Source organism: Tursiops truncatus, chromosome 12, assembly GCF_011762595.2.
Source record: "Tursiops truncatus isolate mTurTru1 chromosome 12, mTurTru1.mat.Y, whole genome shotgun sequence".
In the NCBI taxonomy this organism is placed as follows: domain Eukaryota; kingdom Metazoa; phylum Chordata; class Mammalia; order Artiodactyla; family Delphinidae; genus Tursiops; species Tursiops truncatus.
In genome coordinates this window covers 51,370,242-51,384,298 of record NC_047045.1, presented here as the reverse complement: position 1 = coordinate 51,384,298, position 14,057 = coordinate 51,370,242, and the positions used below count along the sequence as shown (strand labels likewise).

The 14,057-nt window shown below is 35.1% G+C and overlaps 1 protein-coding gene across 9 annotated transcripts in view; it reads left to right on the top strand.

The window, feature by feature from the left end:
* TRDN (triadin) overlaps positions 1-14,057 on the top strand; it is a 373,465-nt gene that overhangs the window by 278,337 nt on the left and 81,071 nt on the right. For all 9 annotated transcript variants that reach the window (XM_073789556.1, XM_073789557.1, XM_073789553.1 and 6 more), the window contains 2 exons: positions 7,433-7,483; positions 13,020-13,070. In XM_073789556.1, coding sequence (XP_073645657.1) covers positions 7,433-7,483; positions 13,020-13,070 — 102 coding nt within the window. The remainder of the gene's footprint in view (positions 1-7,432; positions 7,484-13,019; positions 13,071-14,057) is intronic.

Below are 14,057 nucleotides of genomic sequence, written 5' to 3'. Positions count from 1 at the left end.
AAGCACTGTAGGAAGGACAGTTTCTAGTTTGTTAAAATGGCATTGGCTTTTGCTTTTACTCTAACCAAAGCCTCTTTGAGAGTCTCAGACCTCAACTTTCTTTTATATGCACATATCCATCACAAAGTTTAAAGTGCTGTTAAAGATTTCAAAAAATTTCATTGAAGTCTAATATATTAGTAAATCAAATTAAATAGTGTATATAAAGAATTATATACCATGACCAAGTAGGATTCATTCTAGGTAAGCAAAACTGGATTAACATTTGAAAATAAATTGATGTAATTCATTACATCAACCAGATAAACAAGAAACAAAATCATCTCAATAGATACAGAAAATCATTTGACAAAATCCAACATCCATGTATGATAAAAACTCTCAGCAAACTAGGAACAGAGAGAAACTTCCTCAACTTGATAAAGAACATCTGCAATTGGGCTTCCCTGGTGGCGCAGTGGTTGAGAGTCCGCCTGCTGATGCAGGGGACACGGGTTCGTGCCCCGGTCCAGGAAGATCCCACATGCCGTGAAGCGGCTGGGCCCGTGAGCCATGGCCGCTGGGGCTGTGCGTCCGGAGCCTGTGCTCCGCAACGGGAGAGGCCCGCATACCGCAAAAAAAAAAAAAAAAAAAAAAAAGAACATCTGCAATAAAACCTACTGCTAACATCATACTTAATGATGAGGCACTAGAAAATTTCCCACTAAGATAAAAAACAAGGCAAGGATGTCCCCTCTCAGCACACTTATTCAACATTGTACTGGAAGTACTAGTTAATGAAGTAAGACAAGAAAAGGAAAGAAAAGACATACCAGTTGGGAAGAAAGAAATAAAACTGTCTTGAATGATATGATCATCTATTTAGAAAATTCTAAAGAATCAATAAAAATCTCATAGAACTAATCAGTGATTATAGCAAGGTTGCAGGACACAAGGTTAATCTGCAAAAGTCAATTGTTCTCGAATGTACCAGCAATGAAAAATTGGAATGAACAAAATAAAAAATGCAAGACCATTTACATTAGTGCCAAAAAAAGGAAAAACTTAGATATAAATCTAAGAATAATCTATTCTATATTCATGGGTAAGCAGACTCAAAATTGTTAAGATGTAAGTTCTTTACAAAGTTATCTATAGATTCAATGCAATCATTATAAAAATTCCAATGGATATTGACAAACAGATATTATGAATATCAACAAACTGATCCTAAAGTTTATACGGAAAAATAAAAGGCCCAGAATAGCCAAGACAACATTAAAGGAGAAGAACAAAGTCTGAGGACTGACACCCAAGACTTATTATAAAGCTACATTAGTCATCACACTGTGATGTTGGTGAAAGAATCAACAAATAGATCAATGGAACAAGATGAAGAGCCCAGAAATAGATCCACAAAAATATTCAACTGATCTTTGACAAAGGAGCAAAAGCAATTCAATGGAGAAAGCATAGTCTTCTCAGCAAGTGGTACTAGGACACTCACAAGCAAAAAGGAAAAAAAAGAATCTAGATGCGAATCCTACATCCTTTTCAAAATATTAATTCAAAGTGGATCATAGACCTAAATGTAAAACATAAAACTATAAAACTCCTAGAAGAAAACATAAGAGAAAATCTAGTTTATCTTTGGAGATTACTCTTTAGATACAACACCAAAGACACAACCCTTAAATGAAAAGTTGATATGTTGGGCTCTTTTAAAATTAAAAACTTCTGCAAAATATACTGTCAAGAATATTTAAAGACAAAACACAGAATAAGAGAAAATATTTGTAAAATACATATCTGATAAAGGACTGTTATCCAAAATACACAAAGAACTCTTAAAACTCAACAATAGGAAAATGAACAAATCATTTTAAAAATTGGCAAAAGGTCTGAACAGATACCTCACCAAAGAAGATATACAGGTGGGAAATAAGCATATGAAAAAATGCTCAACATCATACATCATTAGGAAATTGCAAATTAAAACAATGAGATACCACTACACACCTATTAGAATGGCTCAAATCCAAAACACTGAAACATCAAATGTTGGGGAGGACGTGGAGAAACAAGAACTCTCACGCTTTGCTGGAGGGAATGCAAAATGGTACAGCCACTTTGGAAGATTGTTTAGTGGTTTCTTATGAAACTAAATGTACTCTTATCATACGATCCTGCAGTCATACTCTTTGGTATTTATCCACATGAGTTGAAAACTAATGTACACAAATATTCCAGCTTTAATCATGGTTGCTAAACTTGAAACCAACAAATATTTCTTCAATAGGTGAATGGATAAATAAATTCTGGTATGTCCATACAAAAGAATTTTCTCCAGTGATAAAAAGCCATGAGCTATCAAGCCATTGAGGAACATTAATTTCTATTTCTAAGTGAAAGAAGCCAATCTGAAAAGTTTACATATTATATAACTCCAACTACATGACTCTTTGGAAAAGGCAAAACTATGGAGATAGTAAAAAGTTCAGTGGTAGCCAGGGGTTTGGGGGGAGGGAGGAATGAATAGGTAGTGCACAGGGAATTCTTAGGGCAGTGAAGCTATTTTATATCCTACTATAATGGTATATGTATGTCATTATACATTTGTCAAAATCCACAGAATGAACAAAACTAAGAATGAACCCTAATGTAAACTGTGGATTTTGGTTGATAATGATGTATCAATATTGGTTCATCAACTGTAACAGACATACAACATTAATTAGGGATTTGATGATGGAGAAGGTGGGGTGTATTAGGGGAAGACATATGTGGGAACCCTCCGAACTTTCCATTCAATTTACTATAAACCTTAATCTACTCTAAAAATTATTATAGTTCATTAATTTTAAAAAATGGTATGGAAATCTTAAATTAGTCTTTAACATATGAATATCAGGGTGAAACAAACATCCCATTCATAGCAAGATTTTATGTAAAAGTGTCTAACCATACAAAACAACACTTCATCATTATATGTAAATACAGGAATGACCACGACCTAGCTTTGCCTGCCCTCAAGGAAATTACAGTCTTGTTAAAAAGATTTTTTTCTTGAAGAAAACATGGGAACTTTGATATCTTAAGTTGAACGTGATTATATGAGAAAAATTCATAGCTAATGAAGTTTTCTTTGAAAAACAAATTCTTTAGGGCTTAGAAAGCAAATTATTTGCCTAGGGTGTCCTAGTTTATCTCAGCTCCCAAATATATAAAGGAGTGCTTAATTTATTTTTTAAATAATTGCATATTGCTGATCTTTCTAAAAGAGCCGATTACAGATAAAGTAAAATATACCCCACTGAGGTACAGTCCAGAATTCTGAAAAGTATTCTCTTCTTGCAGCCAAGCTACACAGAGTAAAAGCATCATAATTATAAAGTTTTATCAGAATTCAGTCAAAGGAAAAGAGTATTTAGATGATTTCAGGAAGTACCTCAGCTAAGGTAATTTGAAGACCTATATTACTATAGGAAAGAGTTTGTCAAAAGGACTAGAATACTTAGTCCATTGGACAAAACTTCCATCTCCGTGGTGATTGCAAGATACACATTAGACAAGTTCTATATCTGTTAGTTGTTTTGAATTCCTATGCCATGCTCCATGTCACAGTCTTAACATGTTAACACAGCCCAGCTTGCCTAGAACAACACAGTGCTTGAGTAATTGAAGGAAGCTTCTCAGAGATGCATATACAAAGTGTTATATAGTATTATATAATTGGTGCTTTCAGAACTCCACAACTCTCCACATTCTGTATTGATTATTAGCTTAACTTTCAGAAAACATTCTGAATTCCCTTATTTACAGTTTCTTGAGAAATACCTTACCATAGTCTTCAAGTACTAACAACACTGTTAACATGTCATTCAAAGAAATTTTATATTGTACTCTTTAATTAGAATGTCCTGTTAGAGGATAAGACAGGTTGCAAAATTATATTCTTTTTTTAAATTAAAAAATAAAGACTAAGAAATACAATGAAGTTCCAAGTTTTTTTAAAAAAAAGACACCAACATATAAATATAATTGAATTGGAGTTGTTTTAAATTGAGAATTTTTAAACAGATTTTTAGAGAAAAATATTTTAAAATGTTAAAAATATGTGTGCCAGGTTATTTAGTCTATAGACCAGGAAATGATTAAATGCATCACTAAGGCAAAAAGGAAGTTAAAAATGGCGTCCCGACCAAGTCATACTTAATTACAAAGTTAATGGACAATGTCCTGAGTAAAATTAAACCCTGACAACATCTTTTCAGGAGCATTCAAAGTTAGTATTGCATAAAATATCAAAATATTTTATTTTTTCTCATGGGGATTATAAACATAGAATGCTAAACCATTTAGACTACTTGAAAATTCTTTTCTCTGTATTTATTTATGAAACATATTTTGGAGTTTGAAAAAGATACAAAAATGCTATAAAATACCTTTTCTAAAATATCCCTGATTGTCAAAATTATGTCCAAATGAACATAAAACAATGACAGAGGCATGTAGGGCATTCACATATTAAATATTTAAAAATCATGCAACTAATCACAATTGAACCACTCTAGGAACAAGGTAGTATCACTTTAGGATGCAACAGAGATGTTATGAAACAATTTTGACATTTTTGGTGCTGTGTGATGTACATTAGTAGTCATGGTCTGAGGAATTATCTGTCATTGAACTTACGGATAGAGCTCTCCATATGGTTCTTTAAAGCTACTCTTTCCATCAGAAGAAAAATCCAAAAAAAAATTGATACTTTGATCTTATTCATTATACTCATGAAACAATATCTCATATCAGCAGGCAAATTACATATCTTCAGAAAGAGGAAAGAACCACAGTTTTTGAAGTGATACTTTTGAACACTTCAGTAGAGCTAGCTGGGAAAGAAAGGTTAAGAATTTTGAGTTTGATTCTTCACACAGCCAGGAAATCTGGGCTGCCTGATGATTCTGTTAGGATCTTTTACACCCTCCAATTTCAGTTTCTTTTTTACAATCTAGCTACACTTGACATTGACATCAAGCCAAAACACTTCAACAGAAATATTTTTTTTAATATCCTAATGTCTCTAATAATAAATTGATATTGAATTTGATCATTCAGAGCAATGAGTAATAACTAATAGCTAGATCAAAGATATTATTAATCAATACCCTTTCCTTTAAACACATTGTTTTTGGGGTTCAAAATATTTATGTGCTGAGGAGGAACTCCAGTGCTGATTTCTTTTGTTACAAGATTGTCCATTATTTCAGTTTTTTATTTTGTCTGTTTCATAGGCCTTTTACAAAAACCTTGTAGAAGGAAACACTATTATTATATATACATTTTATCTTTTAGAGGATAATGTTAGAAGAAAAAGTAAATGCTATTTTCTATTTCTTTTTATTGGTTAGATATTCAGGTTCCTAACTTTAAAAAAAAAACCTGGATTTATTGAAATTGAATATTTTTCTCTTTAAATGAATAGTTTTTATCTAGTAAATTATTTAAAATTTAGCTTGCTATTTATAGCTCTTTTGATCACACTTTGTGTGTGGTATTCATTTTTAAACATCTGGCAATAGCAAAATTGATAAAATTTATATTACCAATATATGAATATATATCAATATAGGCAAATTATATGAGATTGGATTTAAAACATGCAGGTAAAAAGTAACACAGGACATCAGTTTTTCTTTTAATTTCATATGTTATTAAGAAAACAATTTTTAACTTTCGGATTTATTTTGCCTTTGTATACTTAGTTTATTCACTAAATCAAGTTTACGTGATCAAAGCAAATAAGATTTGTTTGGGGCATTCAAAAAAATCATGTTACTGGTTGTATTGATAGCTTCCATTTGTAAATGAGACTTCAAGCTGATTTGCTTCTGCAACACTTGCATGTAATGTGTACTTCGCCCGTATTTCCAACTGTTTGCAAGACATTTCCTTTTTGGGTATCTTGTTGACACATGAAGCACAATTTATTCAAAACAAAGATAATGTCTTCCTCAAAGAACTCTGTTACCTATATTCCATATGTCAATTGGTGGTAGATTATCTTTCTGTGAACCAAGTAAGAACTCCAGGAGTTCTTTTTTTGTAAGATCCTCAGCTTTTAAAAACACCTGACTTACATCCTGCACCCTGATATACTGTTAAATTGTTATTTCCTGACCAGTGAAATTCTAGTCAGCTGAGGAACCTAAACCCAAATGCAGTAAAATCCTTCCCCAGTTTTAAAAGTAGAATTAATCATTTCTCTGTTTTCTGTATAGCTGTACTGGAGAACTTATATTGTGCATGGTACAGTATTTTGTTGTTTATTAGCTGTTTCATGTGCTGTTTCTGCTTACAGACCACTTCAAAACTTAGTGATATAAAACAACAGCTGATTTTACTTTGCTCATGATTTAGAGAATCAGGAGTTCAGGAGGGATCAACTGAGCAGTTTTTCACTTGGATACCTCATGTGATTACAATCAGATGTCGGCTTGGGCTGCAGACATCTAAAGTAACTGACATCTGGATGTCCAAGATGGCTCACTTAGATGGCTGGTAGTTGATGCTAGCTGTTGGCTGGGAGCTCAGCTGTGGCTGCTGACTGGATTGCCTGTATTTGGTCTTGCCAACCTGGCGGTGTCAGTTGGAGTACTTATATGGCAGCCGGCTTCCCCCAGAGCTAGAGAAGCAGATAGAAACTACATGGTTTTTCCTGATTTAGCCTAGGAAGTCACGCAGCAACACTTCTACTGTATTCTTTTGGTTACAAGTGACTCACACACCCAAACTGACAGACTGTCCAGCCCATGCCTCCCCATTCTCTCTTCTGTCGTAAAATGTCTTTTCAGCTTCATTTCTTTTGGTCTAATTCCTTTCCAGCTTTCAAGCTCTTCTTCAGTACCACCTGCCAAAGCCTTTCCTGATTCCATCATTGAGCTACCAGAGCCAATATATTTGTGTTTGAGTTCAGAGAGACATTAGTTCAAATCCCAGATTTCCCGTTTAAGGGCTACATGACCTTGGGAAAGTTATTTAATCCCTTTATGTGAAAAGTAGCAATAATAACAAGACCTACCAACCTTAGAGGGTTATTGTGAACGTTGAATGACTAAACAGTAGAGAACATTGCCTGTGACACATAGTAAGTAGACAGTGTTAGCTATAACTCTTATCATACCTTCTTTTTCCAAAGCCCGTGGTATTTTATTTGTACATTCTTGTATCTACCATAGTCTGCCCCTTGTAATAATTTCAGGGCTTATTTTTATCTTCCGTATATTTAGTTCAATATGTTACAAGCAATTTATCCCAGTAGACACCTGTATCTTGAATACCAAAGCAGAGCCCCTCTGGTTCTTTAAGCCTCAGTAAACATAACACATAAAGAACTTGCCATTTTTTCTTCATTATTCCTTGTAACCTTTCCTCCCTATGATTCTTCTTGCAGAAATTAGAAAAGAAAAATCCGGAAAGACGTCTTCAGTTCTGAAGGATAAAGGTAATAGAGTCAAGTTAACATAACACAAGAAATTTATTAGCAAAAATATCTGAATGTGTCCACAGTACATTAGTCAACTTCTTTGCAGGTTTGTGGGTCAGAATTGCACAGGACACCCTCATATATTTGAAAACTTTTATTTATTTACCTGTCTGTTAAATACTTTCCTTCAGTTCACTGTGACTTAAAGTGCTCTGATTACAATTTCTGAAAGAAAAAAACAGAAAAATGATTTTTTAAAAAGAATGGAAGGGATAAAAAAAGATTAGAAAGAAAATAGAGTATAAGAAGGGTTTGCTTCCACGCCTTCTGGTTCTCTCCTTTCTGTCCTTCATTAACTATATATTTAGTGCATAATCTTTCCAAACACTTGCTAATCATTGGCAAAACAAAGATGGCAAAGCTAGGAATAGAGAGGAAGACTTGGAAATTGGAGTTCTGAATTCTGCTGTCTTCAAAGACTCCTAGTCATGCTCTGTCTGCTTTTGTCTTATCAGGTTCCTTATTGCTATGAAAGAGCATGACATTCCTATTTAAGTACCATTCAAATCCCAGACCTCTTTCTAAGAATAATGTCCACATAAAGCATCAAGCCATCTCTATCGACTTCCTAATCAAGTCTGGGGAATCAGAGAAGGCTTTCCTGAAGAGTTATATTAAATTCAAGTATGATGCATGAAGAGGTAGCCAGACAAAGGTGTGAGGATTGTTTGGGAGAAGCACAGAAGCAGGGCATCTGCTCTTTGCCAGACACATTGCAATCTACTTTATATATTTTGTTTCTGCAAGTTGTGCTTGATATCACCATTTCAGTAAAGGAGGAAGCTGAGGTACATGTAATTTAAATTACTCAGTGTCACACTATGGGTAAGAGGCAAAGGCAATAATCAAAGTCAAGTCTGTTGGATTTTAACACCCATTTATTTCATTTTAACACAGATACTGCTTGCTCCTTAAAATAGGGCCCTTGTATTTTTTTTTTATTTTTTATTTTTTTGCGGTACGCGGGCCTCTCACTGTTATGGCCTCTCCCGTTGCGGAGCACAGGCTCCGGATGCGCAGGCTCAGCGGCCGTGGCTCATGGGCCCAGCCGCTCCACGGCATATGGGATTCTCCCAGACCGGGGCACGAACCCGCATACCCTGCATCGGCAGGCGGACTCCCAACCACTGCGCCACCAGGGAAGCCCTGTATTTGTATTCTTCAAAGCACCTTTGCTTTGAGTGCAGAGCTCATTACGTAAGTTAGAAAATCTATAGACAAACTGGATATGCGATGTGGAAAATAGTCTTAGTCCTTTTACTATTGGGGTGACTTTCCTTAATTCCCACAGAGGAGCTCAGTCCCTTTTTTCACCAGTGATTACTTGTTCTTTGAGAAAGACTCCTTCTCACCTCCATTCTCATTTTATCTGACAATTAACAAAAACATTGTCCTTGTTTGTGTGAGAACTAAAGGTATTATTGAAACACACTACCAGGAAAATCCATATATACATGCAAAATCTAAACCTTCCCTCCTTCCAATGCAGTATGAAATATACTTATTTTGGTGAGCACTTATTTCACAGGAATACTTGAACCATATATTATTGTCCACTATGAAAACAACTCAACAGAAATTTGGGTCTTACCTCTAAAATGACCTTTCAGGCAATGATGATTATCAAAAATTTAAACTACTACTTAAAGACTTCACTTGTGCTGAAGCCTAAACTAATTGGAAATGGTACTTGTAAACATCTGTCCCAGAAAACATTATCTGGGAGAATTTATTTATTTTTTGGCACATGGGCTCAGTAGTTGTGGCTTGCGGGCTCTAGAGCACAGGCTCCGTAGTTGTGGAGCACAGGCTTAGTTGCTCTGTGGCATGTGGGAACTTCCCAGACCAGGGATCAAACCCGTGTCCCCTGCACTGGCAGACAGATTCTTAACCACTGCACCATCAGGGAAGTCCCTATCTGGGAGAATTTATATCCACACTGACCACTTTACTGAGTAGGCTCCTGTAATTTCTATTATTGTTGTTGTTGTTGTTGTTGTTATTAATGTACAATTGCAGACAATTTCCTAGGGAACACTTTTTCCTCAACGTTAAATTCTCTACTATTTGCAAGATGTCTCCACAGTCACTAGAAAATCATGTATATAAAGGTCTACTACATATCATTATTGATTTGGAACTATTTAAAATGAACCTCGTTTTTTATTCAAGCTGTGTTAATGCCCTCAAATATCTTTGTTATATACAAGTTGGGTACAATTTTAGAAGAATTATATTGTCACTTTTCCTTTATTTTCTGAATATAATTTTCATTATATACAAAAATCAAAGAAAAAATTGTAGTATTACCTATAAAATTTCAGTGACCTTAACCTCTGCAGTGTTATTGTTTCTGGAGAGGATTATTGAAGCTTGCTGCTGAACTGTGGCAGAATCAGAATGCAGCAATTCCACTTGCTACATAGCCTCTTATTTCACTGGAGCAACTTAAAGATTGCCTACCTTTGCTGGTCTCTTATAGACTCCACCTGCATGTATATATTAGAACCCATACTGAAGCAATGCTACATTTCAAAAATCAGAATTATTACACGGAAATCCTTTGGGGCTATATTTACTGGGGATGTGATAACCATGAGTAAATTAGACATTTAAAGAAACATCATTAGGCTTGTGTCTTTATTTAAGGAGGTATAGAGAGGGCTAAGGATGATTATTCCAAAGTCAAAGAGCAAGAGAAAGACACATCTTGTTGCCTTTTGCTGCTGATTCAGCTACTGACTTTCCTGGGCTAGTGGACTCATGTAAGCCCTCTGTACACACTCAAGAGGGCAGAGCCCTGCTTATGCAGCCCTGACCATCCAGAAACCAGGCAACCCTATTAGTTAGCCCTATTATTGGTTATATTCCTTCTGGCATCCACCACTATCCTCTCGCTACTTGCTTCTTATTAGTCTGACTTATCTGAGGTTGCAAGATTCACCCATGGTCCAAGAAACTGCAAACCAAATCATAACCAGGCAACAAGGAGGTTAACTAATTACCTTCTATTGAGAATGCAATAGTAGCACCCTTAGGTTCCTCTGGCATCGGCGTAATATGATGGACATTAGAATTATTGACTAGCTTTGTGACTCAGGCTTGCATATGTTTGGATCTAGTGCCAGAGAATTCAGAGCAGAGCTTATCTTCTTTCATATTCTGATGCTCAGGACCATGCACCTGATGATTCCCCCAGCTTCTCTTTGTCTTCACCATACTTTTTCTTGGCCGTTCCCACTCATCAAACAAAAGCTAGAGCTAAGAATAGGGTAAGTTGGCTGATGACTTTGAAACTGATCCCCAATGATTTATTCATCACGAACACTCACCCTAGTTCATTATTACCTTTGTGTCTGGGAGTGGTGTAAAACCTGAAATGATCTGCCTATTTCTTTGTAAACATTTTCTCCATTACAACCTCCTACCAGATTATTTTGAGAGTTCCAAGAAATATCCCAGCACCTTTAAACATATTCTAGATCCTGATAATCAAGATTCATAAGCCTCCCTGTAGGCTGTTGGTCAAATGCAAAGAAACTACCATATTTGTAAAAACAACACACACAAAAAATGTGCTCTCCAATGCTTTGTTCCTGACAAACAAGATAGATGCATTGAAAAAGGCCTTAATAGCTGACCTAAATCAACAATGTTTCAATCCTTACTAGTGCAGAATTCCCATATAACACTGTCTCCACATTTTTGGTCATATTTGGTATCCCTGGGTAGTTAGGGACACTCAGACCAGTCTGTGGACTTCTTAAATCAGGTCAAAACCCCTTGAAGTCAAAAGGACACTGAGAAGAAATGAGATGCAGGAAAGTTGGTGCAGGAGATGACCCAGCCTGGGAGCAAAGGTATCTTCCTATTAGCAAACTAGGAAATAAAAATTATTTCTATTTTCTGAGGACTTTCTTCAAATTTAAGGTGCTGGATTTACAACCTTCATATACCCTATAAAAGTATATCTGTTTTTCCGCCCCTTCCTTCTTTTTCCACCAAAATCGAAGCAGTCTACAGGCCCTCTCTTTAGGTCTTGTTCTTTATAACTACTTTAATCTCACACAGTCATGTACAGACACCCATTTAAATCAACATGCTGTATCTTGAAATGTGAAGTTCCAGGCGTTGTGCTCTCCCACTCCACCAGGAATCTGTCCCCACCACCACTTCTCATTTCACGATACATTAATTCTTTTGGTTTAGCCAATGCAAAGCAGTAAATTACCCCTGTCAGCCTGAAAAAAAAAAAAGTTAATGAAGCTTCTCCGTGTGTCTATTCAATTCATAGTTCTTGATATCATCTTCACATGCTGAAATACACAGAAAAAATTGATGTTATTTATTCTTAACACAATAAGTAGCAACAGGGACACTCCTTTGCCACCAAAGCCACTTTTAAAAAGTCTACAAGCCTATGGATATTTAAGGATCTAGTTTATCTATCAAGAAAATCTTGCTCTGAGGGACACAGCATTTTCAGTGGAACACCAGAATACATTCTTGACACAATCCAAATCCACCCGAACTCAGTGGATTCTAAGCGATTGCTTGGAGTGGCATGTCCATTCACAAGCACCACCACCGTATTTTTTGCCTTCCACCCCAAACCTCAGATGAGAAAAGAAAAAAGGGCTGGAAGGATAGATTTCTTTCTTTGCTTCCTTCCTCACTGCATTATTAATCATTTTTGTCAGTAAAATAGATACTGAGATTTAATGTTGCAGAAAAGGCAGAAAACTGGTTTTAGCTTTTATTTTTAATAGGTTAAAAATATATTTTATAGTTCATCATATATTTTATCAAATTTATCATAAATATGATAAATCTATCATATTTATCATGTCTTCCAGACCCATATATATGTCTGGAAGGCATGATATGATTAGACTCATTTTGTATTTGAACCTGGTAGGATAAATGAGGTTTTACTTGATTTGCTTTAACTAAGGACCACATGTTTAAGACATTGGGAGTTCACAGATGAAACTGTCTCAAAGTTTATTTTAAATCTTATTCTTGAAATTTGTTTGACTTGAGTCTGATGACTAAAATACCACATTAACATGATATATGCAGAGTTTTCCATTTGATTGTTTATTTTTTTGAAAAAACATAGCCTGAAAGAAATAAACTAAGTTAGTGCTGATTATAACAGTTTTGGAAGACTTCTAGATGCTGAAGTCATGTGTTTTTTAAAATTACAGATAAAGCAAGTTCCTATTCATCCAAATACACATCCCCTTAAATGAACAAATAGATTGTACCTCATTCAACAATTTACATTTATTTTAAATAGAAGTGATTAGAGAACAGCTCGTTGTACTCTATACTGTTGTTTCTTTGTCTATGATTAAAATTATTTTTGAAAGAAAACATCATATCATTTCCATCCAGGTTCACCTTACCGCTAGCTCATTGACTCCATTGTATGTGTCTTCTTACATCTTTTGATACTGGTTTCAAATAAATGTTCAATGTTTCTTTCCAGAGCCTATTAAGGGAAAAGAAGTGAAGGTTCCAGCTTCCCTAAAGGAAAAAGGTATTACTCTATAATGAAATGTGAAAACACATTGATCTGCCTATTGCATATTCAGTTATTTGAAATAAAGTAGTATATCATTATTTTTCATATTCTCAAAACTCTAACTTTTATATGCCCTCCTCTGTTTTTGAGCAAAGGAAAAATTCTAAATTGTACTATGAAACAACAAAGGAAAGAGTGGCCGTGTCACAAATACTAAGAAAACTTTGAAAAATGCCTATGCTATTCTGATTCCGTGAGTCTATAGTGGAAAATCTACATTTTGTAAATATCCCAGGGTAGATCCTATTAGAAATAGCCATGGGAAACCAAAGATTTAAGATACAAAAAAATACTTAAAATTTCTCAGTGATAGCTTGCCATTCTGTAAGTTCAGATACAGTAAAATCCTAACAAATTTTATAGCTAAGAGTAACTTAGCGATAAACTATAGTCCAAAACCATCATCTTGTAGGTAAATAAAACTGAAATAGTAAGAAACTTTTCAGTTATTGTAATTTGCCCCAGAGCCAGCCTGAGAACGCTGATCTCCAAATCAAGCACTGTGATCTTGCTAAGGTGCATCTTATTGCACCTCTGGCCTTCCTACTATACTAGGCTCAGAGGAATGTGGATTCTGATATGCCATGCAACAAGTTATGTTCCCTAAAACATAAGTAAATATGTTAAGTCCAATGTAATACATTTAGTTTCTAATTATCCCAAGACATTCTATGGGTGTGGTGTCATTCTCCAAACTGTCTAATATTTCTTGTTGTCAAAATGAACATATTAGTGAAGCAGTAAAACCATGAAGTATACCTGCTATGTTGAATGTTCAAATAGAGCCTGTTTCTACATTTACCCAGAAGAGAAGATCTACGTGAACTATTGACAAATATACAGACACTTAGTGGTAAAAATTCCAATTTACTGGAATTTTTTATTAAAGAGAAAAAAAACTTTTGGGTGAACTTTTATAAGCATGCACTGGAGTTGGAGGAG